Source organism: Pangasianodon hypophthalmus, chromosome 5 (genome assembly GCF_027358585.1).
Source record: "Pangasianodon hypophthalmus isolate fPanHyp1 chromosome 5, fPanHyp1.pri, whole genome shotgun sequence".
Classification (NCBI taxonomy): Eukaryota; Metazoa; Chordata; class Actinopteri; order Siluriformes; family Pangasiidae; genus Pangasianodon; species Pangasianodon hypophthalmus.
In genome coordinates this window covers 126440-151051 of record NC_069714.1, presented here as the reverse complement: position 1 = coordinate 151051, position 24612 = coordinate 126440, and the positions used below count along the sequence as shown (strand labels likewise).

The following is a 24612-nucleotide window of genomic DNA, read 5'->3' as shown; positions in this document are numbered from 1 at the left end:
CAGCGTCCGCCCACCATTCTATTCTACGCGACACCCCTCCCACCCCCGTTTGTGACGCCGCCTGTGTGTGTGTGTGTGTGTGTGTGTGTGTGTGTGTGTGTGTGAGAGAGAGAGAGAGAGAGAGAGAGAGAGAGAGAGCGCATGAAAACAGACAGAAGGGAAAATAGACATACAAACGCACACACTAACACAATGATATACAACGCTATAGAGAAATGTAAATTCTTACTAGTTTGCCCATATGTTCATGTTCCTCCTACAGCCTCTGTCACCGTTTTGGGAGGAGGAATCCAATCCACTAAAAGCATAATTTTGTGTCATGAGAGGACAGGGAATATCGCTCTTTAAACGAAAATATGGGTGGCTCTTAAAAGAGCCGTTTAAGGATCAAAAACATGAATTAAACACACAAACATGTTTATTTCTTTTTGGGGGCTGCCTTTTTCGCCTTTGCCGCTTTGGGCTTTGCTGTCTTGGGCTTCACAGCCTTTGCCTTCTTGGGGCTCTTGGCTGCCTTTTTAGGGGTCGCCGGCTTCTTCGCCTTCTTGGGGCTCTTGGTGGCTTTCTTGGCGGCGGCGGCGGGCTTCTTCGCCTTCTTAGGAGACTTCTTGGCGGCGGCGGCGGGTTTCTTGGCCGCTACCTTCTTGGGCTTCTTAGCCGCGGCGGGCTTCTTGGCTGCCGCCTTCTTGGGTTTGGGCGCGGCTTTCTTTGCGGGCTTCTTGGCTTCGGTCTGCTTCTTGTTCAGCTTGAAAGAGCCAGACGCGCCGGTCCCTTTGGTCTGCACCAGAGTGCCCTTTGTCACGAGGCTCTTGACGGCGAGCTTGACGCGGGAGTTGTTCTTCTCCACATCGTATCCGCCGGCAGCCAAAGCCTTCTTCAAAGCGGCGAGCGACACGCCGCTCCTCTCCTTGGACGAGGAAACCGCCTTGACGATGAGCTCGCCGACGCTGGGGCCCGCTTTCTTGGTCCTCGAAGCTGCTTTCTTCTTGGGCGCTTTGGCCGGCGCGGCGGCGGGCGCGGGAGCGACTTCTGCCATGTCTGTGTGTGCGGAGCTAAGTAGAATAAAAGAGTCAATCGCTGTGGCGCTGTGTAACACAGGAACCTCCCTCCCCGCGGCCGGGGGGCTGGTCTTAAAAGCAGACATGAGAACGTTGTAGACTCAACCCGGGCGCCGCTGAATGACTGCGCTTCCGCGATGCGCTCGCAACTGTGTTTTCTCATGGCATTTCGCGGCGAAAATCAGACTCGTCAGGCAAGCTCCAAAGCGTTCAAGCACGCGTTTCGCGAGAACGGGCTTTCCCGTTTCTCCCGAGGCCCGCCACGGCCAGGAAGAGAGCACCAATCTCGCGCAGCGGGCACAAAAGTGCACGGCGCGCCTGGCGCTCGAGCCGGCGGGCCGCGCATTTCGTGCGTTGTGCTGTGTAAAAAGAGGGCAAAAAACGGCGTGGCCCTTGCGAGGCCTGCGGGCCGAGATGAAGGAGAGCCGTGTGAGTGCTGCTGCTATGTTTGCACCGGCCGAGTGTGGCGTGCAGTATGTGAACCGAGGCCCCTTTTGGGCCGTGTAAAGCACATGAGTGGAGAGCGAGGGCGAAAGAGGGAGAGAGCGGGCGCGCTCGGAGGGACGAGGCGACTCCCGCAGCGTGACTCCCAGCGTCTTTGTCCTCGTCTGGTCTTCGTCGCTCGGGCTGGCGCCGGCACTCGGGCTGGCGCTCCTCGTGCGCGGCCGCGTCCTCTTGTGGTCCCGGGGCGCCAGGTGCGCCTCGTGGCCGCCTCGATCGGCGCGCACCTCCGCCTCGTTACCTGCGCCTGTCTCCGCCCTAGCCCTAGCCCTAGTTAACCCTAGTGCCGTTTAGCCCGGCTCTGCCCTAACCCTAGTGCCGTTTAGCCCGGCTCTGCCCTAGCCCTAGTGCCGTTTAGCCCAACTCTGCCCTAACCCTAGTGCCGTTTAGCCCGGCTCTGCCCTAACCCTAGTGCCGTTTAGCCCGGCTCTGCCCTAACCCTAGTGCCGTTTAGCCCGGCTCTGCCCTAACCCTAGTGCCGTTTAGCCCGGCTCTGCCCTAACCCTAGTGCCGTTTAGCCCAACTCTGCCCTAACCCTAGTGCCGTTTAGCCCAACTCTGCCCTAACCCTAGTGCCGTTTAGCCCAACTCTGCCCTAGCCCTAGTGCCGTTTAGCCCGGCTCTGCTATATCCTTATGTTTATTCAATTCCACACTGCTGTAACTCTAGTCTTATGAACTCGACAGAGCTCTAACCCCATTCGTTGTTATTCAACTATCACCTCGTTTTAATTGATAAATGTAGCCAATGCTGCTATAAATGCATTTTTATTTACTCCACACTTCTATCTTCACACTTCTACATTTTGTATTTCCTCCACAGTGCTTTAAACTTGTGATTGCGATTTACTCAGTATGGCTAGAATCCTATTTTGAAGTATTTCCTGCTGCTATAACATTGATTAGAATTACTCTGTGCGGCTATAAGCCTATTTTGAAGTACTCTGTGCGGCTATAAGCCTATTTTGAAGTACATCGTGCTGCTATAAGCCTATTTTGAAGTACATCGTGCTGCTATAAGCCCGTTTTGAAGTACATCGTGCTGCTATAAGCCCATTTTGAAGTACATCGTGCTGCTATAAGCCCGTTTTGAAGTACATCGTGCTGCTATAGGCCTATTTTGAAGTACATCGTGCTGCTATAAGCCCATTTTGAAGTACTCTGTGCGGCTATAAGCCCATTTTGAAGTACATCGTGCTGCTATAAGCCTATTTTGAAGTACTCTGTGCTGCTATAAGCCCGTTTTGAAGTACTCTGTGCTGCTATAAGCCTATTTTGAAGTACATCGTGCTGCTATAAGCCCATTTTGAAGTACTCTGTGCTGCTATAAGCCCGTTTTGAAGTACTCTGTGCGGCTATAGGCCTATTTTGAAGTACATCGTGCTGCTATAAGCCCATTTTGAAGTACTCTGTGCGGCTATAAGCCTATTTTGAAGTACATCGTGCTGCTATAAGCCTATTTTGAAGTACTCTGTGCTGCTATAAGCCCGTTTTGAAGTACTCTGTGCTGCTATAAGCCTATTTTGAAGTACTCTGTGCTGCTATAGGCCCGTTTTGAAGTACTCTGCGCTGCTATAGGCCTATTTTGAAGTACATCGTGCTGCTATAAGCCCATTTTGAAGTACTCTGTGCTGCTATAAGCCCGTTTTGAAGTACTCTGTGCGGCTATAGGCCTATTTTGAAGTACATCGTGCTGCTATAAGCCCATTTTGAAGTACTCTGTGCGGCTATAAGCCTATTTTGAAGTACATCGTGCTGCTATAAGCCTATTTTGAAGTACTCTGTGCTGCTATAAGCCCGTTTTGAAGTACTCTGTGCTGCTATAAGCCTATTTTGAAGTACTCTGTGCGGCTATAGGCCCGTTTTGAAGTACTCTGCGCTGCTCTATAGGCCTATTTTGAAGTACATCGTGCTGCTATAAGCCCGTTTTGAAGTACTCTGTGCTGCTATAAGCCCGTTTTGAAGTACTCTGTGCTGCTATAAGCCCGTTTTGAAGTACTCTGTGCGGCTATAGGCCTATTTTGAAGTACTCTGTGCTGCTATAGGCCTATTTTGAAGTACATCCTGCTGCTATAGGCCTATTTTGAAGTACTCTGTGCTGCTATAAGCCTATTTTGAAGTACATCCTGCTGCTATAGGCCTATTTTGAAGTACTCTGTGCTGCTATAAGCCTATTTTGAAGTACATCGTGCTGCTATAACCATATGTTGAAGTACTCTGCGCTGCTATAAGCCTATTTTGAAGTACATCGTGCTGCTATAAGCCCGTTTTGAAGTACTCTGTGCGGCTATAGGCCTATTTTGAAGTACTCTGTGCTGCTATAAGCCTATTTTGAAGTACATCGTGCTGCTATAAGCCCGTTTTGAAGTACTCTGTGCGGCTATAGGCCTATTTTGAAGTACATCGTGCTGCTATAGGCCTATTTTGAAGTACACTGTGCGGCTATAGGCCTATTTTGAAGTACATCGTGCTGCTATAAGCCTATTTTGAAGTACATCGTGCTGCTATAGGCCCGTTTTGAAGTACTCTGTGCGGCTATAGGCCTATTTTGAAGTACATCGTGCTGCTATAAGCCTATTTTGAAGTACATCGTGCTGCTATAACCATATGTTGAAGTACTCTGCGCTGCTATAAGCCTATTTTGAAGTACTCTGTGCGGCTATAGGCCTTTTTTGAAGTACTCTGTGCTGCTGTAGGCCTGTTTTGAAGTACTCTGTGCTGCTATAAGCCTATTTTGACGTACTCTGCGCTGCAATAGGCCTGTTTTGAAGTACTTTGTGGTGCTGTAACATTAATTTATTTACTTCACACTGATAGAACTTTATTTTGAATCACTGTGTGATGCAATAAACGTATTTTGAATTACTTTGTGATGCTATAACCATATTTTGAGTTGCTGTAACCCTGTTTTGAATTACTCTGCACTGCTATAAGCCTATTTTGAAGTACTTCGTGGTGCTGTCATTTGAATTACTTCATGCTGCTATAAAGCCTATTTTGAAGTACTCTGTGGTGCTGTACCAGTAATTTGTATTACTTCATGCTGCTATAAGCCTATTTTGAATTACTTTTTGTTGCTATATCCCTATTTTGAATTATTCCGTGCCACGACGATCTTATTTTGAACTACTCTGTCCCTCTATAACCCTATTTTGAATTACTCGACACAACTATAATCCTATTTTGAGTTACTTTGTGGTAACTCTAACATTAATTTGAATTACTTCATGCTGCTTTAATCCTATTTATAATTACTCTGCACAGCTATAAACATTATTTTGAATAACTCTGTGCCGCTATAATCCTATTCTGAGTTCTTTAGTACCGCAATAACCCTATTTTGAATTATTTCGTGCTGCTATAACCCTATTTTGAAGTACTCTGTGTCACTATGAGCCTATTTGAAAGTACTTTGTGGTACCATATCACTACATTTAATTACTCTGTGCCGCTATAATCCTATTTTGAATTAATTACTTAGTGCAGCTACAACCCTATGTTGAATTACTGTGTGCCTCTATAATACGGTAATTTGAATGACGTTACACTGTTATAGACCTATTTTCAAGTACCTCTTGTTCCTATAAGCCCATTTTCAATTACTTTGTATTGCTATTACCCTATTGGAGTTACTTTGTGCCTCTAGAACCCTATTTTGAATTATTTTGCAGTGCTATAACGCTGATTAGAATTACTTCATTCTGCCATAAAATTATTTAGCAACACCGAGAACGCGCAATGCTCGAACAATCTAGTTTATATTTACTCACCTGTGCATTTAGCATACTACAAAACTGACACAATGAACAAAACAGTCGCGGGGAAACAGCGCGATAAAAGCCGGCGGGGAACGCGCCCCCCCTCCCCCCGCCACACACACACACACACACACACACACACAGAAAGAGAGAGAGAGAGAGACAGAGAGGAAAAGAAGAAAATGCTCTTTATATGAAGGAGTGGGTGGCTCTTAAAAGAGCCGTTGGGTTGATGAAGACGGCGGTAAGGCGCTTTACTTGGAGCTGGTGTACTTGGTGACGGCCTTGGTGCCCTCGGACACGGCGTGCTTGGCCAGCTCGCCGGGAAGCAACAGGCGCACGGCGGTCTGGATCTCCCTGGAGGTGATGGTGGAGCGCTTGTTGTAATGAGCCAGACGAGAGGACTCACCGGCGATACGCTCGAAGATGTCGTTCACGAACGAGTTCATGATGCCCATCGCCTTAGAAGAGATGCCGGTGTCGGGGTGCACCTGCTTCAGGACTTTGTACACGTAGATAGCGTAGCTCTCCTTCCTGGACTTTCTGCGCTTCTTGCCTCCTTTGCCGGCCGTCTTGGTCACGGCTTTCTTGGATCCCTTCTTGGGAGCGGCCTTGGCTGGGTCGGGCATGTTGCTGCTGCTGCTTCTCCAGTAAACTGCGAGAGAATGAATAACGCCCGCCTCGCGGCCGCTCTATTTACAGGCCGACATTGTAATTAGGCACAAGCGAAGAACATTTTTTTATTGGTCAAAATCCCAACCCGCCTCATACAGGGAGCCTCCCACCGCTCCGCCCTCCTCCTCCTCCTCGCTCCCCCCCGCTACGCTTTGTTTCCCTTCCCGCCTTTTTATATTCACAATGTGCACTATAACTAAAGGAAAAAAGTAAAATAAAATAAAAATACACACACACACATACATATATGTATATGTATATATTTATCTCTACTACCACCGTCTTCTAACGCGTTTTACACACACACACACACGTACACACTAAATATAAACATTGAAAACTAGATTATTATGATCGTTATGTGTTCATACAGAAATTATCTTCTACTTGTATGCTACGTGTGTACGGCGCTTGACGCCATTTGCTTAAAGGCCCCCTCGCAAAAAAAAAAAAAAAAAACCCCCACACACACAGCACGAGAAACAGCTCTTTTTCTGGATGTTTGGGTGGCTCTTAAAAGAGCCGTTGTGTTCGCGTCGTTCGGTGTTGGAGCGTTTAACCGCCGAAGCCGTACAGGGTGCGTCCCTGGCGTTTCAGGGCGTACACCACATCCATGGCGGTGACCGTCTTCCTCTTGGCATGCTCGGTGTAGGTGACGGCGTCGCGGATCACGTTCTCCAGGAACACCTTCAGCACACCGCGAGTCTCTTCGTAGATCAGACCGGAAATACGCTTAACACCGCCACGGCGAGCCAGACGGCGAATAGCCGGCTTGGTGATTCCCTGGATGTTATCGCGAAGAACTTTACGGTGACGCTTGGCGCCTCCTTTGCCAAGCCCCTTTCCGCCCTTGCCTCTGCCAGACATGATGCTGCTCTCTCGAAGTCAAGCTGCTCAATAAAACTCGCCGCGCAGCGCCCACATATTTATCCGCCCTCTACAGGACCTTGTTGAGAACAGGCGAGGAGGCGGGCCTAAGACCAACGGTCACACAATAGAGCACATTCAAAAAGAAACAGAACGCCACAGCTTTCTACCTGCTAGCGTCTTCTTCTTCCTCGCCCTCTCTATACACACAAACATTATTATTACTATTATTATTATTAGTAGTAGTTGTTTTTCCAGTAGTAGTAGTAGTAATTGTAGTAGAAGTCTTAATCTGATATGCAAGGCATATATATTAAAAAAAAACAAAACATACAGACAAACACCCGTCAGTGTAAGGAGGTTAGTAAAAGTACTCTGTGTTTGTAAAACATTGACATTCCCTTTACAGACACGAGACGTTCCTTTTGAGCATGCCTGTGGGCTCAAGGCCCGGATTCTAAACTCCTATGTCTGCTATAACGACGGGTCTCGCGTAGCAGCACAGCATCTTATTAGTAGGCCCCTCATTCAGCTGATCACCATCACAGTCTGTGTACACTTTTAATCGAGCCCACATTTTACCACACGAATAGGTCACTCACAAGCGGCACAGAAAGGAATGCAAAGACAACTCTCGGGCCTTACTTTATCAGTTCTCTCAAAGGCAAAATATAATGGACTATCTAAGGTATAATGTCTAAATTAGATACACTTTCTCAAACGCTAACATTCTTAAACTCCACATTCTTAAACTCCAAGTGTCATTCACAAGGAAAGCATACTCGCTTCACCATTCGTGCCAAAGAAACTAATATACAATTCATCAAACACGTGTGTCGACACAAAGCCAGTGTTCTACTGAACACACCGAAGCACTGTCTACTCACAAGCCGTCTCTTTTCTATAAACACAACGCTCACGGTAAAGAGGATTTTGCAGCCCAACATTTTTGCAATCTGACAACACCGTCCATAACTTATCCACTTACTTTACTCATTTATTAGACGTCTACAATGTTCATCATTTCAGACTGCCGTGTCGATCAGACTGTCATGTAGAAGCGTGTTGATGCACAGAACAACCCCCGTGTTCTCCGTACATCACCATGTATGGGTGCGATGTATGTGACGTGCGTTCATACATTTGATTTATTAAATCATTTCATTATCCGAACCCAGTTATTTACTGCGGATGCAGGCAGTCAAGTTTCGAAATGCGGCCACACGTGGATGAATAAGATCCATCCAGCACAACACACTTCACTAACTACACAAAAAGTCTGTTAGCCTTATAGAATGGAGTAGTATTAATAGGAGCACACATTAGTATTATTACTATTATTATTATCAGTATTATTATTATCAGTATTATTATTATTATTATTATTGTAAGTGGTAGTAGTAGTAGTAGTAGCAGCAGTGTTGTTGTTATCAGAGTAATTTTATTTGCCATATGTATTGACATGTATTAGGAATATTTCTTGGTGTTTGGTCACAACACGATACATTCCACACAGTTTACAAGATGCACATCACAGACAACACAACACACAACTACCTTCCCAATCTCCAAATACTGCACCTTAAGCAGAAATCTGTAGAATCAGTTGTCATTTATATTACAGCGGAGGTACAAAGAGCAGCCGAATCCAGTTCAGATGGCATTACACGGAATCACATAACTGTGATATATAATACATAATAGTTGCAATGATATACAGTAATGACAATATTTAATAAATAATCATTATAATAAATACTAAAAGATAATTATTTAATAGCTATTATCAGTAGTAGAGGGAAGAAGCCTTTACTTGTCACATATACATTACTACCACTGAGCTGGGGCCTGAACCCCTGACCTACTGATCAGTAACCCTGAGCCTGACAAACATTCCAAAGGATTCCCCCCCCCCCCCCCTTTTTTAAATTTATTTATTTATTTATTTATTTATTATTTATATTATTATTACAAATATAGACTTACAACAAGAGGCTATAAACAACAGTGGTTGCGGCAAAGTGCACTTCATAAACTTGGCCACACGAGGGCAGTCAAGATCCATCCACAACAACACACAGCGCTGCACACACCAGCCTTTAGATTTATAATTATTTGATTCATCAACCTTTATTCTTTCTTCTAGTCTTTCTTTCTTATTTCTTCTAATTATTATTATTATTATTATTATTATTATTATTATTATTAAGAGTAGTAGTAGTAGTAGTACTAGTAGTAGAATTATTATGGTTATTGTAGTTGTTATTGTCATCATGTTTTAATATATTTTGTAACACGCAACAAACATAACATTGGCAAACATTTCTTAAAGGTTTTTTCTCCCTTTATTTATTTATTTATTTATTTATTTATTTATTTATTTATTTATTTATTTATTTATTTATTTTTTTATTGCAGATGTAGACCTAACCTGCGGCTATAAACAACAGTGGTTAAGGCAACGTGCACTTCCTAAACTTGGCCACACGAGGGCGATTATGAGTAGTAGTAGCAGTAGCAGTTTTAGAAGAAGAAGTACTAGTAGCAGCAGAAGTAGTAGTAGTAGAAGAAGAAGAAGAAGAAGAAGTAGTAGAATTATTATTATTACTGTTGTTGTTTTTGTCATGTTTTAACCTATTTTCTAACACGCAACAAGCATAGCATTGGCAAACATTTCTTAAAGGATTTCCCTCCTTTTTTTAAAAAAAAATTTTTAAACGATTTATTACAGACTTGCTACATTTGCGGCGTTAAACAGCAGTGGTTAGGGCAAAGTGCACTTCCATCAACTTTTATTCTTTACTCTAGTCTTTCTTCAATATTATTTCTTCGTCTTCCTTTTTTCTCTTTCCTATTATTATTATTATTATTATAGTAGTACTGGTAGTAGAATCATTCTTATTGTTGCTGTTATTGTTTTTGTCATGTCGTAATATATTTTGTGACACGCAACAAACATAGCATTGACATACATTTCTTGAAGGATCCCCCCCCTTTAAACGATTTATTACAAAGACTAACTATGTAGACTTGCTATATTTGCGGCAGCAGTGGTTAGGGCAAAGTACACTTCCTAACCTTGGCCACACGATGGCAGTCAAGATCCATCCACAACAACACACAGCGCTGCTCACAACAACCTTTATTTTACTCCTCATCCTTTATTCTTTCATCTAGCCTTTCTTTATTACTCCTTCTAATTATTATTATTATTATTAGTAGTAGTAGTAGTAGTAGTAGTAGTAGTAGTATTTTTTTTCATTTTATTATTACATATTCCATTTTTAAAGCACGTCTCTTCAGGCCTCTCAGCACTTGACATGGAAATGATTTAAAAAAAAAAAAAAAAAGGTTTAAATAAATGAGCGAATGAATGAATGAATAAATAAAAATAAGATGTTACATTTTGTCCTTGTTAAATACACACCAATATTGTATCTGATTATTTCTAAGCAGAAAAGAAAGACATTATTAGGCGGAATGACGGAGAAACCCTTCTGCTTCTCCCCTTCAAATTAGTGAAGAGGCGCGCGCAGAAACCCCAACATTTAAAGATCGATGAATCCCCGCGGCGTCATAAAGGGAAAAACTGTCAATCAAACCAACAGCATAGTTCTAAGCCTCTGACCTCGGCGCATGACGTCACAAATAAATCTTATGGTTCACTGCTCCCTTTTCACTGTAAGTGTGCCACAGCGTGAGAGCGCGCGCGTATAAGCACATCACGCGCGCACGCACACACACATTATATAATATGCGTAACATATTTATAATAATTTATATAGTTTATGAAAATATTTACAATGTTTTTTTAAACCACATTACAATTAATTTTTAAACAGCCAAGGGATGAAGACTTGCTCATTTCACTGAGACTGTGAGGTGGCTCTTAAAAGAGCCTTTGTGTAGATTAGACGCGGTCGTCGTTTAAGCGCGCTCTCCGCGAATACGGCGGGCCAGCTGAATATCCTTGGGCATGATGGTCACTCTCTTGGCGTGGATGGCGCACAGGTTGGTGTCCTCGAACAGGCCGACCAGGTACGCCTCGCTCGCCTCCTGCAGGGCCATGACGGCCGAGCTCTGGAAACGCAGATCAGTCTTGAAGTCCTGAGCGATTTCTCTCACCAGGCGCTGGAAGGGCAGCTTGCGGATGAGCAGCTCAGTAGACTTCTGATAACGGCGGATCTCTCTCAGAGCCACGGTGCCCGGCCTGTAACGGTGAGGCTTCTTCACGCCGCCGGTGGCCGGGGCGCTCTTGCGGGCGGCCTTAGTGGCGAGCTGCTTCCTGGGCGCCTTGCCACCGGTGGACTTACGGGCGGTCTGCTTGGTTCTTGCCATAGCGTCGAGCTCTGCACTTCACGGACGAAAAACAGAATACACGGCGCTCGCGAACGCCGGCTTTTTAAGCCCTAACGCTGCCCTGCGCTGATTGGGCGTCTTGGAGGCACTCGTCTGTCATTGGATAGAATGTGTGACGTCATTTGATGACTATTGGCTCGTCTTCCGCCACCGGCACAGTTCGAAACACAAGGCGCCCGCCCCTATTCCACGGGCGCGCAGCGCTTTTGTACTCTGCCATTCACCAGTTACACACAAACCGCCCGCCGTCAAAACATATTCTCATCCCTCACACTGCATTTAGCCAACACGCCTCACTATTATTGTTATTATTATTATTATTATTATTATTACTATTACTACTACTACTGCTACTACTTGAATATTTTCCAAGTATATAATTATTTATTATATATATAACGCATATATAATTATTAGCAAATTAGTGTGCTCATGTCCTGATTTTAACCGCGTTTGCTTTGTATTAAGAGAGATAGGAATAACATTGCACTTTTGGAGCAGAAGTGGGTGGCTCTTAAAAGAGCCTTTGGGTACTGGCAAACGCAGCAGTGGGCGCGTTTACTTGGTCTTGACGGTCTTCTCAGTCTTCTTGGGCAGAAGCACGGCCTGAATGTTAGGCAGCACACCACCCTGAGCGATGGTCACCCCGCCGAGCAGTTTGTTCAGCTCCTCGTCGTTACGCACGGCGAGCTGCAGGTGGCGGGGGATGATACGGGTCTTCTTGTTGTCACGGGCGGCGTTGCCGGCCAACTCCAGGATCTCAGCAGTCAGATACTCCAGCACGGCGGCCAGGTAGACCGGAGCGCCGGCACCGACGCGCTCGGCGTAGTTGCCTTTACGCAGGAGCCTGTGCACACGGCCCACAGGGAACTGCAGCCCAGCTCTGGAGGAACGAGTCTTGGCCTTGGCCCTAGCCTTTCCGCCGGTTTTCCCGCGACCACTCATGGTTATGATCAGACCTGTTTTCCACGAACGACGCTGAAATAATAAAGACTACGCGCCGAGCCCTCCGTGATATAGCCAACACAGCCGCTCTCTTATTGGCTAAGATCGTTGTGGCAGAAGAACCAATCACAAACGCGCCGTCAAATTCCAGCGTCCGCCCACCATTCTATTCTACGCGACACCCCTCCCACCCCCGTTTGTGACGCCGCCTGTGTGTGTGTGTGTGTGTGTGTGTGTGTGTGTGTGTGTGTGAGAGAGAGAGAGAGAGAGAGAGAGAGAGAGCGCATGAAAACAGACAGAAGGGAAAATAGACATACAAACGCACACACTAACACAATGATATACAACGCTATAGAGAAATGTAAATTCTTACTAGTTTGCCCATATGTTCATGTTCCTCCTACAGCCTCTGTCACCGTTTTGGGAGGAGGAATCCAATCCACTAAAAGCATAATTTTGTGTCATGAGAGGACAGGGAATATCGCTCTTTAAACGAAAATATGGGTGGCTCTTAAAAGAGCCGTTTAAGGATCAAAAACATGAATTAAACACACAAACATGTTTATTTCTTTTTGGGGGCTGCCTTTTTCGCCTTTGCCGCTTTGGGCTTTGCTGTCTTGGGCTTCACAGCCTTTGCCTTCTTGGGGCTCTTGGCTGCCTTTTTAGGGGTCGCCGGCTTCTTCGCCTTCTTGGGGCTCTTGGTGGCTTTCTTGGCGGCGGCGGCGGGCTTCTTCGCCTTCTTAGGAGACTTCTTGGCGGCGGCGGCGGGTTTCTTGGCCGCTACCTTCTTGGGCTTCTTAGCCGCGGCGGGCTTCTTGGCTGCCGCCTTCTTGGGTTTGGGCGCGGCTTTCTTTGCGGGCTTCTTGGCTTCGGTCTGCTTCTTGTTCAGCTTGAAAGAGCCAGACGCGCCGGTCCCTTTGGTCTGCACCAGAGTGCCCTTTGTCACGAGGCTCTTGACGGCGAGCTTGACGCGGGAGTTGTTCTTCTCCACATCGTATCCGCCGGCAGCCAAAGCCTTCTTCAAAGCGGCGAGCGACACGCCGCTCCTCTCCTTGGACGAGGAAACCGCCTTGACGATGAGCTCGCCGACGCTGGGGCCCGCTTTCTTGGTCCTCGAAGCTGCTTTCTTCTTGGGCGCTTTGGCCGGCGCGGCGGCGGGCGCGGGAGCGACTTCTGCCATGTCTGTGTGTGCGGAGCTAAGTAGAATAAAAGAGTCAATCGCTGTGGCGCTGTGTAACACAGGAACCTCCCTCCCCGCGGCCGGGGGGCTGGTCTTAAAAGCAGACATGAGAACGTTGTAGACTCAACCCGGGCGCCGCTGAATGACTGCGCTTCCGCGATGCGCTCGCAACTGTGTTTTCTCATGGCATTTCGCGGCGAAAATCAGACTCGTCAGGCAAGCTCCAAAGCGTTCAAGCACGCGTTTCGCGAGAACGGGCTTTCCCGTTTCTCCCGAGGCCCGCCACGGCCAGGAAGAGAGCACCAATCTCGCGCAGCGGGCACAAAAGTGCACGGCGCGCCTGGCGCTCGAGCCGGCGGGCCGCGCATTTCGTGCGTTGTGCTGTGTAAAAAGAGGGCAAAAAACGGCGTGGCCCTTGCGAGGCCTGCGGGCCGAGATGAAGGAGAGCCGTGTGAGTGCTGCTGCTATGTTTGCACCGGCCGAGTGTGGCGTGCAGTATGTGAACCGAGGCCCCTTTTGGGCCGTGTAAAGCACATGAGTGGAGAGCGAGGGCGAAAGAGGGAGAGAGCGGGCGCGCTCGGAGGGACGAGGCGACTCCCGCAGCGTGACTCCCAGCGTCTTTGTCCTCGTCTGGTCTTCGTCGCTCGGGCTGGCGCCGGCACTCGGGCTGGCGCTCCTCGTGCGCGGCCGCGTCCTCTTGTGGTCCCGGGGCGCCAGGTGCGCCTCGTGGCCGCCTCGATCGGCGCGCACCTCCGCCTCGTTACCTGCGCCTGTCTCCGCCCTAGCCCTAGCCCTAGTTAACCCTAGTGCCGTTTAGCCCGGCTCTGCCCTAACCCTAGTGCCGTTTAGCCCGGCTCTGCCCTAGCCCTAGTGCCGTTTAGCCCAACTCTGCCCTAACCCTAGTGCCGTTTAGCCCGGCTCTGCCCTAACCCTAGTGCCGTTTAGCCCGGCTCTGCCCTAACCCTAGTGCCGTTTAGCCCGGCTCTGCCCTAACCCTAGTGCCGTTTAGCCCAACTCTGCCCTAGCCCTAGTGCCGTTTAGCCCGGCTCTGCTATATCCTTATGTTTATTCAATTCCACACTGCTGTAACTCTAGTCTTATGAACTCGACAGAGCTCTAACCCCATTCGTTGTTATTCAACTATCACCTCGTTTTAATTGATAAATGTAGCCAATGCTGCTATAAATGCATTTTTATTTACTCCACACTTCTATCTTCACACTTCTACATTTTGTATTTCCTCCACAGTGCTTTAAACTTGTGATTGCGATTTACTCAGTATGGCTAGAATCCTATTTTGAAGTATTTCCTGCTGCTATAACATTGATTAGAATTACTCTGTGCGGCTATAAGCCTATTTTGAAGTACTCTGTGCGGCTATAAGCCTATTTTGAAGTACATCGTGCTGCTATAAGCCTATTTTGAAGTACATCGTGCTGCTATAAGCCCGTTTTGAAGTACATCGTGCTGCTATAAGCCCATTTTGAAGTACATCGTGCTGCTATAAGCCCGTTTTGAAGTACATCGTGCTGCTATAGGCCTATTTTGAAGTACATCGTGCTGCTATAAGCCCATTTTGAAGTACTCTGTGCGGCTATAAGCCCATTTTGAAGTACATCGTGCTGCTATAAGCCTATTTTGAAGTACTCTGTGCTGCTATAAGCCCGTTTTGAAGTACTCTGTGCTGCTATAAGCCTATTTTGAAGTACATCGTGCTGCTATAAGCCCATTTTGAAGTACTCTGTGCTGCTATAAGCCCGTTTTGAAGTACTCTGTGCGGCTATAGGCCTATTTTGAAGTACATCGTGCTGCTATAAGCCCATTTTGAAGTACTCTGTGCGGCTATAAGCCTATTTTGAAGTACATCGTGCTGCTATAAGCCTATTTTGAAGTACTCTGTGCTGCTATAAGCCCGTTTTGAAGTACTCTGTGCTGCTATAAGCCTATTTTGAAGTACTCTGTGCTGCTATAGGCCCGTTTTGAAGTACTCTGCGCTGCTATAGGCCTATTTTGAAGTACATCGTGCTGCTATAAGCCCATTTTGAAGTACTCTGTGCTGCTATAAGCCCGTTTTGAAGTACTCTGTGCGGCTATAGGCCTATTTTGAAGTACATCGTGCTGCTATAAGCCCATTTTGAAGTACTCTGTGCGGCTATAAGCCTATTTTGAAGTACATCGTGCTGCTATAAGCCTATTTTGAAGTACTCTGTGCTGCTATAAGCCCGTTTTGAAGTACTCTGTGCTGCTATAAGCCTATTTTGAAGTACTCTGTGCGGCTATAGGCCCGTTTTGAAGTACTCTGCGCTGCTATAGGCCTATTTTGAAGTACATCGTGCTGCTATAAGCCCGTTTTGAAGTACTCTGTGCTGCTATAAGCCCGTTTTGAAGTACTCTGTGCTGCTATAAGCCCGTTTTGAAGTACTCTGTGCGGCTATAGGCCTATTTTGAAGTACTCTGTGCTGCTATAGGCCTATTTTGAAGTACATCCTGCTGCTATAGGCCTATTTTGAAGTACTCTGTGCTGCTATAAGCCTATTTTGAAGTACATCCTGCTGCTATAGGCCTATTTTGAAGTACTCTGTGCTGCTATAAGCCTATTTTGAAGTACATCGTGCTGCTATAACCATATGTTGAAGTACTCTGCGCTGCTATAAGCCTATTTTGAAGTACATCGTGCTGCTATAAGCCCGTTTTGAAGTACTCTGTGCGGCTATAGGCCTATTTTGAAGTACTCTGTGCTGCTATAAGCCTATTTTGAAGTACATCGTGCTGCTATAAGCCCGTTTTGAAGTACTCTGTGCGGCTATAGGCCTATTTTGAAGTACATCGTGCTGCTATAGGCCTATTTTGAAGTACACTGTGCGGCTATAGGCCTATTTTGAAGTACATCGTGCTGCTATAAGCCTATTTTGAAGTACATCGTGCTGCTATAGGCCCGTTTTGAAGTACTCTGTGCGGCTATAGGCCTATTTTGAAGTACATCGTGCTGCTATAAGCCTATTTTGAAGTACATCGTGCTGCTATAACCATATGTTGAAGTACTCTGCGCTGCTATAAGCCTATTTTGAAGTACTCTGTGCGGCTATAGGCCTTTTTTGAAGTACTCTGTGCTGCTGTAGGCCTGTTTTGAAGTACTCTGTGCTGCTATAAGCCTATTTTGACGTACTCTGCGCTGCAATAGGCCTGTTTTGAAGTACTTTGTGGTGCTGTAACATTAATTTATTTACTTCACACTGATAGAACTTTATTTTGAATCACTGTGTGATGCAATAAACGTATTTTGAATTACTTTGTGATGCTATAACCATATTTTGAGTTGCTGTAACCCTGTTTTGAATTACTCTGCACTGCTATAAGCCTATTTTGAAGTACTTCGTGGTGCTGTCATTTGAATTACTTCATGCTGCTATAAAGCCTATTTTGAAGTACTCTGTGGTGCTGTACCAGTAATTTGTATTACTTCATGCTGCTATAAGCCTATTTTGAATTACTTTTTGTTGCTATATCCCTATTTTGAATTATTCCGTGCCACGACGATCTTATTTTGAACTACTCTGTCCCTCTATAACCCTATTTTGAATTACTCGACACAACTATAATCCTATTTTGAGTTACTTTGTGGTAACTCTAACATTAATTTGAATTACTTCATGCTGCTTTAATCCTATTTATAATTACTCTGCACAGCTATAAACATTATTTTGAATAACTCTGTGCCGCTATAATCCTATTCTGAGTTCTTTAGTACCGCAATAACCCTATTTTGAATTATTTCGTGCTGCTATAACCCTATTTTGAAGTACTCTGTGTCACTATGAGCCTATTTGAAAGTACTTTGTGGTACCATATCACTACATTTAATTACTCTGTGCCGCTATAATCCTATTTTGAATTAATTACTTAGTGCAGCTACAACCCTATGTTGAATTACTGTGTGCCTCTATAATACGGTAATTTGAATGACGTTACACTGTTATAGACCTATTTTCAAGTACCTCTTGTTCCTATAAGCCCATTTTCAATTACTTTGTATTGCTATTACCCTATTGGAGTTACTTTGTGCCTCTAGAACCCTATTTTGAATTATTTTGCAGTGCTATAACGCTGATTAGAATTACTTCATTCTGCCATAAAATTATTTAGCAACACCGAGAACGCGCAATGCTCGAACAATCTAGTTTATATTTACTCACCTGTGCATTTAGCATACTACAAAACTGACACAATGAACAAAACAGTCGCGGGGAAACAGCGCGATAAAAGCCGGCGGGGAACGCGCCCCCCCTCCCCCCGCCACACACACACACACACACACAGAAAGAGAGAGAGAGAGAGACAGAGAGGAAAAGAAGAAATTGCTCTTTATATGAAGGAGTGGGTGGCTCTTAAAAGAGCCGTTGGGTTGATGAAGACGGCGGTAAGGCGCTTTACTTGGAGCTGGTGTACTTGGTGACGGCCTTGGTGCCCTCGGACACGGCGTGCTTGGCCAGCTCGCCGGGAAGCAACAGGCGCACGGCGGTCTGGATCTCCCTGGAGGTGATGGTGGAGCGCTTGTTGTAATGAGCCAGACGAGAGGACTCACCGGCGATACGCTCGAAGATGTCGTTCACGAACGAGTTCATGATGCCCATCGCCTTAGAAGAGATGCCGGTGTCGGGGTGCACCTGCTTCAGGACTTTGTACACGTAGATAGCGTAGCTCTCCTTCCTGGACTTTCTGCGCTTCTTGCCTCCTTTGCCGGCCGTCTTGGTCACGGCTTTCTTGGATCCCTTCTTGGGAGCGGCCTTGGCTGGGTCGGGCATGTTGCTGCTGCTGCTTCTCCAGTAAACTGCGAGAGAATGAATAACGCCCGCCTCGCGGCCGCTCTATTTACAGGCCGACATTGTAATTAGGCACAAGCGAAGAACATTTTTTTATTGGTCAAAATCCCAACCCGCCTCATACAGGGAGCCTCCCACCGCTCCGCCCTCCTCCTCCTCCTCCTCCTCCTCCTCCTCCTCCTCCTCCTCGCTCCCCCCCGCTACGCTTTGTTTCCCTTCCCGCCTTTTTATATTCACAATGTGCACTATAACTAAAGGAAAAAAGTAAAATAAAATAAAAATACACACACACACATACATATATGTATATATTTATCTCTACTACCACCGTCTTCTAACGCGTTTTACACACACACACACACACGTACACACTAAATATAAACATTGAAAACTAGATTATTATGATCGTTATGTGTTCATACAGAAATTATCTTCTACTTGTATGCTACGTGTGTACGGCGCTTGACGCCATTTGCTTAAAGGCCCCCTCGCAAAAAAAAAAAAAAAAAACCCCACACACACACAGCACGAGAAACAGCTCTTTTTCTGGATGTTTGGGTGGCTCTTAAAAGAGCCGTTGTGTTCGCGTCGTTCGGTGTTGGAGCGTTTAACCGCCGAAGCCGTACAGGGTGCGTCCCTGGCGTTTCAGGGCGTACACCACATCCATGGCGGTGACCGTCTTCCTCTTGGCATGCTCGGTGTAGGTGACGGCGTCGCGGATCACGTTCTCCAGGAACACCTTCAGCACACCGCGAGTCTCTTCGTAGATCAGACCGGAAATACGCTTAACACCGCCACGGCGAGCCAGACGGCGAATAGCCGGCTTGGTGATTCCCTGGATGTTATCGCGAAGAACTTTACGGTGACGCTTGGCGCCTCCTTTGCCAAGCCCCTTTCCGCCCTTGCCTCTGCCAGACATGATGCTGCTCTCTCGAAGTCAAGCTGCTCAATAAAACTCGCCGCGCAGCGCCCACATATTTATCCGCCCTCTACAGGACCTTGTTGAGAACAGGCGAGGAGGCGGGCCTAAGACCAACGGTCACACAATAGAGCACATTCAAAAAGAAACAGAACGCCACAGCTTTCTACCTGCTAGCGTCTTCTTCTTCCTCACCCTCTCTATACACACAAACATTATTATTACTATTATTATTATTAGTAGTAGTTGTTTTTCCAGTAGTAGTAGTAGTAATTGTAGTAGAAGTCTTAATCTGATATGCAAGGCATATATATTAAAAAAAAACAAAACATACAGACAAACACCCGTCAGTGTAAGGAGGTTAGTAAAAGTACTCTGTGTTTGTAAAACATTGACATTCCCTTTACAGACACGAGACGTTCCTTTTGAGCATGCCTGTGGGCTCAAGGCCCGGATTCTAAACTCCTATGTCTGCTATAACGACGGGTCTCGCGTAGCAGCACAGCATCTTATTAGTAGGCCCCTCATTCAGCTGATCACCATCACAGTCTGTGTACACTTTTAATCGAGCCCACATTTTACCACACGAATAGGTCACTCACAAGCGCCACAGAAAGGAATGCAAAGACAACTCTCGGGCCTTACTTTATCAGTTCTCTCAAAGGCAAAATATAATGGACTATCTAAGGTATAATGTCTAAATTAGATACACTTTCTCAAACGCTAACATTCTTAAACTCCACATTCTTAAACTCCAAGTGTCATTCACAAGGAAAGCATACTCGCTTCACCATTCGTGCCAAAGAAACTAATATACAATTCATCAAACACGTGTGTCGACACAAAGCCAGTGTTCTACTGAACACACCGAAGCACTGTCTACTCACAAGCCGTCTCTTTTCTATAAACACAACGCTCACGGTAAAGAGGATTTTGCAGCCCAACATTTTTGCAATCTGACAACACCGTCCATAACTTATCCACTTACTTTACTCATTTATTAGACGTCTACAATGTTCGATGTGTCGATCAGACTGTCATGTAGAAGCGTGTTGATGCACAGAACAACCCCCGTGTTCTCCGTACATCACCATGTATGGGTGCGATGTATGTGACGTGCGTTCATACATTTGATTTATTAAATCATTTCATTATCCGAACCCAGTTATTTACTGCGGATGCAGGCAGTCAAGTTTCGAAATGCGGCCACACGTGGATGAATAAGATCCATCCAGCACAACACACTTCACTAACTACACAAAAAGTCTGTTAGCCTTATAGAATGGAGTAGTATTAATAGGAGCACACATTAGTATTATTACTATTATTATTATCAGTATTATTATTATCAGTATTATTATTATTATTATTATTGTAAGTGGTAGTAGTAGTAGTAGTAGCAGCAGTGTTGTTGTTATCAGAGTAATTTTATTTGCCATATGTATTGACATGTATTAGGAATATTTCTTGGTGTTTGGTCACAACACGATACATTCCACACAGTTTACAAGATGCACATCACAGACAACACAACACACAACTACCTTCCCAATCTCCAAATACTGCACCTTAAGCAGAAATCTGTAGAATCAGTTGTCATTTATATTACAGCGGAGGTACAAAGAGCAGCCGAATCCAGTTCAGATGGCATTACACGGAATCACATAACTGTGATATATAATACATAATAGTTGCAATGATATACAGTAATGACAATATTTAATAAATAATCATTATAATAAATACTAAAAGATAATTATTTAATAGCTATTATCAGTAGTAGAGGGAAGAAGCCTTTACTTGTCACATATACATTACTACCACTGAGCTGGGGCCTGAACCCCTGACCTACTGATCAGTAACCCTGAGCCTGACAAACATTCCAAAGGATTCCCCCCCCCCCCCCCCCCCCCCCCTTTTTTTAAATTTATTTATTTATTTATTTATTTATTATTTATATTATTATTACAAATATAGACTTACAACAAGAGGCTATAAACAACAGTGGTTGCGGCAAAGTGCACTTCATAAACTTGGCCACACGAGGGCAGTCAAGATCCATCCACAACAACACACAGCGCTGCACACACCAGCCTTTAGATTTATAATTATTTGATTCATCAACCTTTATTCTTTCTTCTAGTCTTTCTTTCTTATTTCTTCTAATTATTATTATTATTATTATTATTAAGAGTAGTAGTAGTAGTAGTACTAGTAGTAGAATTATTATGGTTATTGTAGTTGTTATTGTCATCATGTTTTAATATATTTTGTAACACGCAACAAACATAACATTGGCAAACATTTCTTAAAGGTTTTTTCTCCCTTTATTTATTTATTTATTTATTTATTTATTTCTTTTTTTATTGCAGATGTAGACCTAACCTGCGGCTATAAACAACAGTGGTTAGGGCAACGTGCACTTCCTAAACTTGGCCACACGAGGGCGATTATGAGTAGTAGTAGCAGTAGCAGTTTTAGAAGAAGAAGTACTAGTAGCAGCAGAAGTAGTAGTAGTAGAAGAAGAAGAAGAAGAAGAAGTAGTAGAATTATTATTATTACTGTTGTTGTTTTTGTCATGTTTTAACCTATTTTCTAACACGCAACAAGCATAGCATTGGCAAACATTTCTTAAAGGATTTCCCTCCTTTTTTTAAAAAAAAATTTTTAAACGATTTATTACAGACTTGCTACATTTGCGGCGTTAAACAGCAGTGGTTAGGGCAAAGTGCACTTCCATCAACTTTTATTCTTTACTCTAGTCTTTCTTCAATATTATTTCTTCGTCTTCCTTTTTTCTCTTTCCTATTATTATTATTATTATTATTATTATAGTAGTATTGGTAGTAGAATCATTCTTATTGTTGCTGTTATTGTTTTTGTCATGTCGTAATATATTTTGTGACACGCAACAAACATAGCATTGACATACATTTCTTGAAGGATCCCCCCCTTTAAACGATTTATTACAAAGACTAACTATGTAGACTTGCTATATTTGCGGCAGCAGTGGTTAGGGCAAAGTACACTTCCTAACCTTGGCCACACGATGGCAGTCAAGATCCATCCACAACAACACACAGCGCTGCTCACAACAACCTTTATTTTACTCCTCATCCTTTATTCTTTCATCTAGCCTTTCTTTATTACTCCTTCTAATTATTATTATTATTATTAGTAGTAGTAGTAGTAGTAGTAGTAGTAGTAGTAGTATTTTTTTTCATTTTATTATTACATATTCCATTTTTAAAGCACGTCTCTTCAGGCCTCTCAGCACTTGACATGGAAATGATTTAAAAAAAAAAAAAAAAAGGTTTAAATAAATGAGCGAATGAATGAATGAATAAATAAAAATAAGATGTTACATTTTGTCCTTGTTAAATACACACCAATATTGTATCTGATTATTTCTAAGCAGAAAAGAAAGACATTATTAGGCGGAATGACGGAGAAACCCTTCTGCTTCTCCCCTTCAAATTAGTGAAGAGGCGCGCGCAGAAACCCCAACATTTAAAGATCGATGAATCCCCGCGGCGTCATAAAGGGAAAAACTGTCAATCAAACCAACAGCATAGTTCTAAGCCTCTGACCTCGGCGCATGACGTCACAAATAAATCTTATGGTTCACTGCTCCCTTTTCACTGTAAGTGTGCCACAGCGTGAGAGCGCGCGCGTATAAGCACATCACGCGCGCACGCACACACACATTATATAATATGCGTAACATATTTATAATAATTTATATAGTTTATGAAAATATGTTTTTTTAAACCACATTACAATTAATTTTTAAACAGCCAAGGGATGAAGACTTGCTCATTTCACTGAGACTGTGAGGTGGCTCTTAAAAGAGCCTTTGTGTAGATTAGACGCGGTCGTCGTTTAAGCGCGCTCTCCGCGAATACGGCGGGCCAGCTGAATATCCTTGGGCATGATGGTCACTCTCTTGGCGTGGATGGCGCACAGGTTGGTGTCCTCGAACAGGCCGACCAGGTACGCCTCGCTCGCCTCCTGCAGGGCCATGACGGCCGAGCTCTGGAAACGCAGATCAGTCTTGAAGTCCTGAGCGATTTCTCTCACCAGGCGCTGGAAGGGCAGCTTGCGGATGAGCAGCTCAGTAGACTTCTGATAACGGCGGATCTCTCTCAGAGCCACGGTGCCCGGCCTGTAACGGTGAGGCTTCTTCACGCCGCCGGTGGCCGGGGCGCTCTTGCGGGCGGCCTTAGTGGCGAGCTGCTTTCTGGGCGCCTTGCCACCGGTAGACTTACGGGCGGTCTGCTTGGTTCTTGCCATAGCGTCGAGCTCTGCACTTCACGGACGAAAAACAGAATACACGGCGCTCGCGAACGCCGGCTTTTTAAGCCCTAACGCTGCCCTGCGCTGATTGGGCGTCTTGGAGGCACTCGTCTGTCATTGGATAGAATGTGTGACGTCATTTGATGACTATTGGCTCGTCTTCCGCCACCGGCACAGTTCGAAACACAAGGCGCCCGCCCCTATTCCACGGGCGCGCAGCGCTTTTGTACTCTGCCATTCACCAGTTACACACAAACCGCCCGCCGTCAAAACATATTCTCATCCCTCACACTGCATTTAGCCAACACGCCTCACTATTGTTATTATTATTATTATTATTATTATTACTATTACTACTACTACTGCTACTACTTGAATATTTTCCAAGTATATAATTATTTATAATATATATAACGCATATATAATTATTAGCAAATTAGTGTGCTCATGTCCTGATTTTAACCGCGTTTGCTTTGTATTAAGAAGATAGGAATAACATTGCACTTTTGGAGCAGAAGTGGGTGGCTCTTAAAAGAGCCTTTGGGTACTGGCAAACGCAGCAGTGGGCGCGTTTACTTGGTCTTGACGGTCTTCTCAGTCTTCTTGGGCAGAAGCACGGCCTGAATGTTAGGCAGCACACCACCCTGAGCGATGGTCACCCCGCCGAGCAGTTTGTTCAGCTCCTCGTCGTTACGCACGGCGAGCTGCAGGTGGCGGGGGATGATACGGGTCTTCTTGTTGTCACGGGCGGCGTTGCCGGCCAACTCCAGGATCTCAGCAGTCAGATACTCCAGCACGGCGGCCAGGTAGACCGGAGCGCCGGCACCGACGCGCTCGGCGTAGTTGCCTTTACGCAGGAGCCTGTGCACACGGCCCACAGGGAACTGCAGCCCAGCTCTGGAGGAACGAGTCTTGGCCTTGGCCCTAGCCTTTCCGCCGGTTTTCCCGCGACCACTCATGGTTATGATCAGACCTGTTCCACGAACGACGCTGAAATAATAAAGACTACGCGCCGAGCCCTCCGTGATATAGCCAACACAGCCGCTCTCTTATTGGCTAAGATCGTTGTGGCAGAAGAACCAATCACAAACGCGCCGTCAAATTCCAGCGTCCGCCCACCAGAGAGAGAGAGAGAGAGAGAGAGAGAGAGAGAGAGAGAGAGAGCGCATGAAAACAGACAGAAGGGAAAATAGACATACAAACGCACACACTAACACAATGATATACAACGCTATA

At 45.2% G+C, this 24612-nt stretch overlaps 9 protein-coding genes across 9 annotated transcripts; all 9 read right to left on the bottom strand.

Annotated features, from left to right (window-relative positions):
- Positions 1-356: 356 nt before the first annotated feature.
- On the bottom strand, positions 357-1159 carry LOC117596737 (histone H1-like). Its single transcript, XM_034302407.2, has one exon. The coding sequence runs from the start codon at positions 1142-1144 to the stop codon at positions 419-421; it is 726 nt and encodes a 241-aa protein (XP_034158298.2). The 5' UTR covers positions 1145-1159; the 3' UTR covers positions 357-418.
- A 4361-nt stretch (positions 1160-5520) lies between these two features.
- Positions 5521-5980, bottom strand: LOC128318374 (histone H2B-like). The gene has a single exon (XM_053234153.1). The coding sequence runs from the start codon at positions 5942-5944 to the stop codon at positions 5570-5572; it is 375 nt and encodes a 124-aa protein (XP_053090128.1). The 5' UTR covers positions 5945-5980; the 3' UTR covers positions 5521-5569.
- Positions 5981-6493: 513 nt separating this feature from the next.
- Positions 6494-6872, bottom strand: LOC128318371 (histone H4). The gene has a single exon (XM_053234150.1). It carries the CDS (start codon positions 6855-6857, stop codon positions 6546-6548), a length of 312 nt encoding a protein of 103 aa, XP_053090125.1. The 5' UTR covers positions 6858-6872; the 3' UTR covers positions 6494-6545.
- A 3866-nt stretch (positions 6873-10738) lies between these two features.
- LOC128318342 (histone H3) lies at positions 10739-11226 on the bottom strand. The gene has a single exon (XM_053234121.1). It carries the CDS (start codon positions 11193-11195, stop codon positions 10785-10787), a length of 411 nt encoding a protein of 136 aa, XP_053090096.1. The 5' UTR covers positions 11196-11226; the 3' UTR covers positions 10739-10784.
- A 533-nt stretch (positions 11227-11759) lies between these two features.
- Positions 11760-24384, bottom strand: LOC128318394 (histone H2AX-like). The gene is made up of 3 exons (XM_053234176.1): positions 23953-24384; positions 16504-16508; positions 11760-12175 (listed from the first exon to the last, which is right to left on the bottom strand). The coding sequence occupies exons 1-3, from the start codon at positions 24333-24335 to the stop codon at positions 11775-11777; spliced, it is 789 nt and encodes a 262-aa protein (XP_053090151.1). The 5' UTR covers positions 24336-24384; the 3' UTR covers positions 11760-11774.
- On the bottom strand, positions 12662-13464 carry LOC128318330 (histone H1-like). The gene has a single exon (XM_053234108.1). It carries the CDS (start codon positions 13447-13449, stop codon positions 12724-12726), a length of 726 nt encoding a protein of 241 aa, XP_053090083.1. The 5' UTR covers positions 13450-13464; the 3' UTR covers positions 12662-12723.
- LOC117597368 (histone H2B) lies at positions 17720-18179 on the bottom strand. The gene has a single exon (XM_034304455.2). It carries the CDS (start codon positions 18141-18143, stop codon positions 17769-17771), a length of 375 nt encoding a protein of 124 aa, XP_034160346.1. The 5' UTR covers positions 18144-18179; the 3' UTR covers positions 17720-17768.
- LOC117597369 (histone H4) lies at positions 18717-19095 on the bottom strand. Its single transcript, XM_034304456.2, has one exon. It carries the CDS (start codon positions 19078-19080, stop codon positions 18769-18771), a length of 312 nt encoding a protein of 103 aa, XP_034160347.2. The 5' UTR covers positions 19081-19095; the 3' UTR covers positions 18717-18768.
- On the bottom strand, positions 22917-23406 carry LOC128318345 (histone H3). Its single transcript, XM_053234124.1, has one exon. The coding sequence runs from the start codon at positions 23371-23373 to the stop codon at positions 22963-22965; it is 411 nt and encodes a 136-aa protein (XP_053090099.1). The 5' UTR covers positions 23374-23406; the 3' UTR covers positions 22917-22962.
- Positions 24385-24612: the final 228 nt, after the last annotated feature.

Coding starts and splice junctions, on each gene's coding strand:
- LOC128318342 (XM_053234121.1), bottom strand. CDS start 11,195: ATGGCAAGAACCAAGCAGACCGCCCGTAAGTCCACCGGTGGCAAGGCG.
- LOC128318394 (XM_053234176.1), bottom strand. CDS start 24,335: ATGAGTGGTCGCGGGAAAACCGGCGGAAAGGCTAGGGCCAAGGCCAAG.
- LOC117597369 (XM_034304456.2), bottom strand. CDS start 19,080: ATGTCTGGCAGAGGCAAGGGCGGAAAGGGGCTTGGCAAAGGAGGCGCC.
- LOC128318371 (XM_053234150.1), bottom strand. CDS start 6,857: ATGTCTGGCAGAGGCAAGGGCGGAAAGGGGCTTGGCAAAGGAGGCGCC.
- LOC117597368 (XM_034304455.2), bottom strand. CDS start 18,143: ATGCCCGACCCAGCCAAGGCCGCTCCCAAGAAGGGATCCAAGAAAGCC.
- LOC128318374 (XM_053234153.1), bottom strand. CDS start 5,944: ATGCCCGACCCAGCCAAGGCCGCTCCCAAGAAGGGATCCAAGAAAGCC.
- LOC128318330 (XM_053234108.1), bottom strand. CDS start 13,449: ATGTCTGCTTTTAAGACCAGCCCCCCGGCCGCGGGGAGGGAGGTTCCT.
- LOC117596737 (XM_034302407.2), bottom strand. CDS start 1,144: ATGTCTGCTTTTAAGACCAGCCCCCCGGCCGCGGGGAGGGAGGTTCCT.
- LOC128318345 (XM_053234124.1), bottom strand. CDS start 23,373: ATGGCAAGAACCAAGCAGACCGCCCGTAAGTCTACCGGTGGCAAGGCG.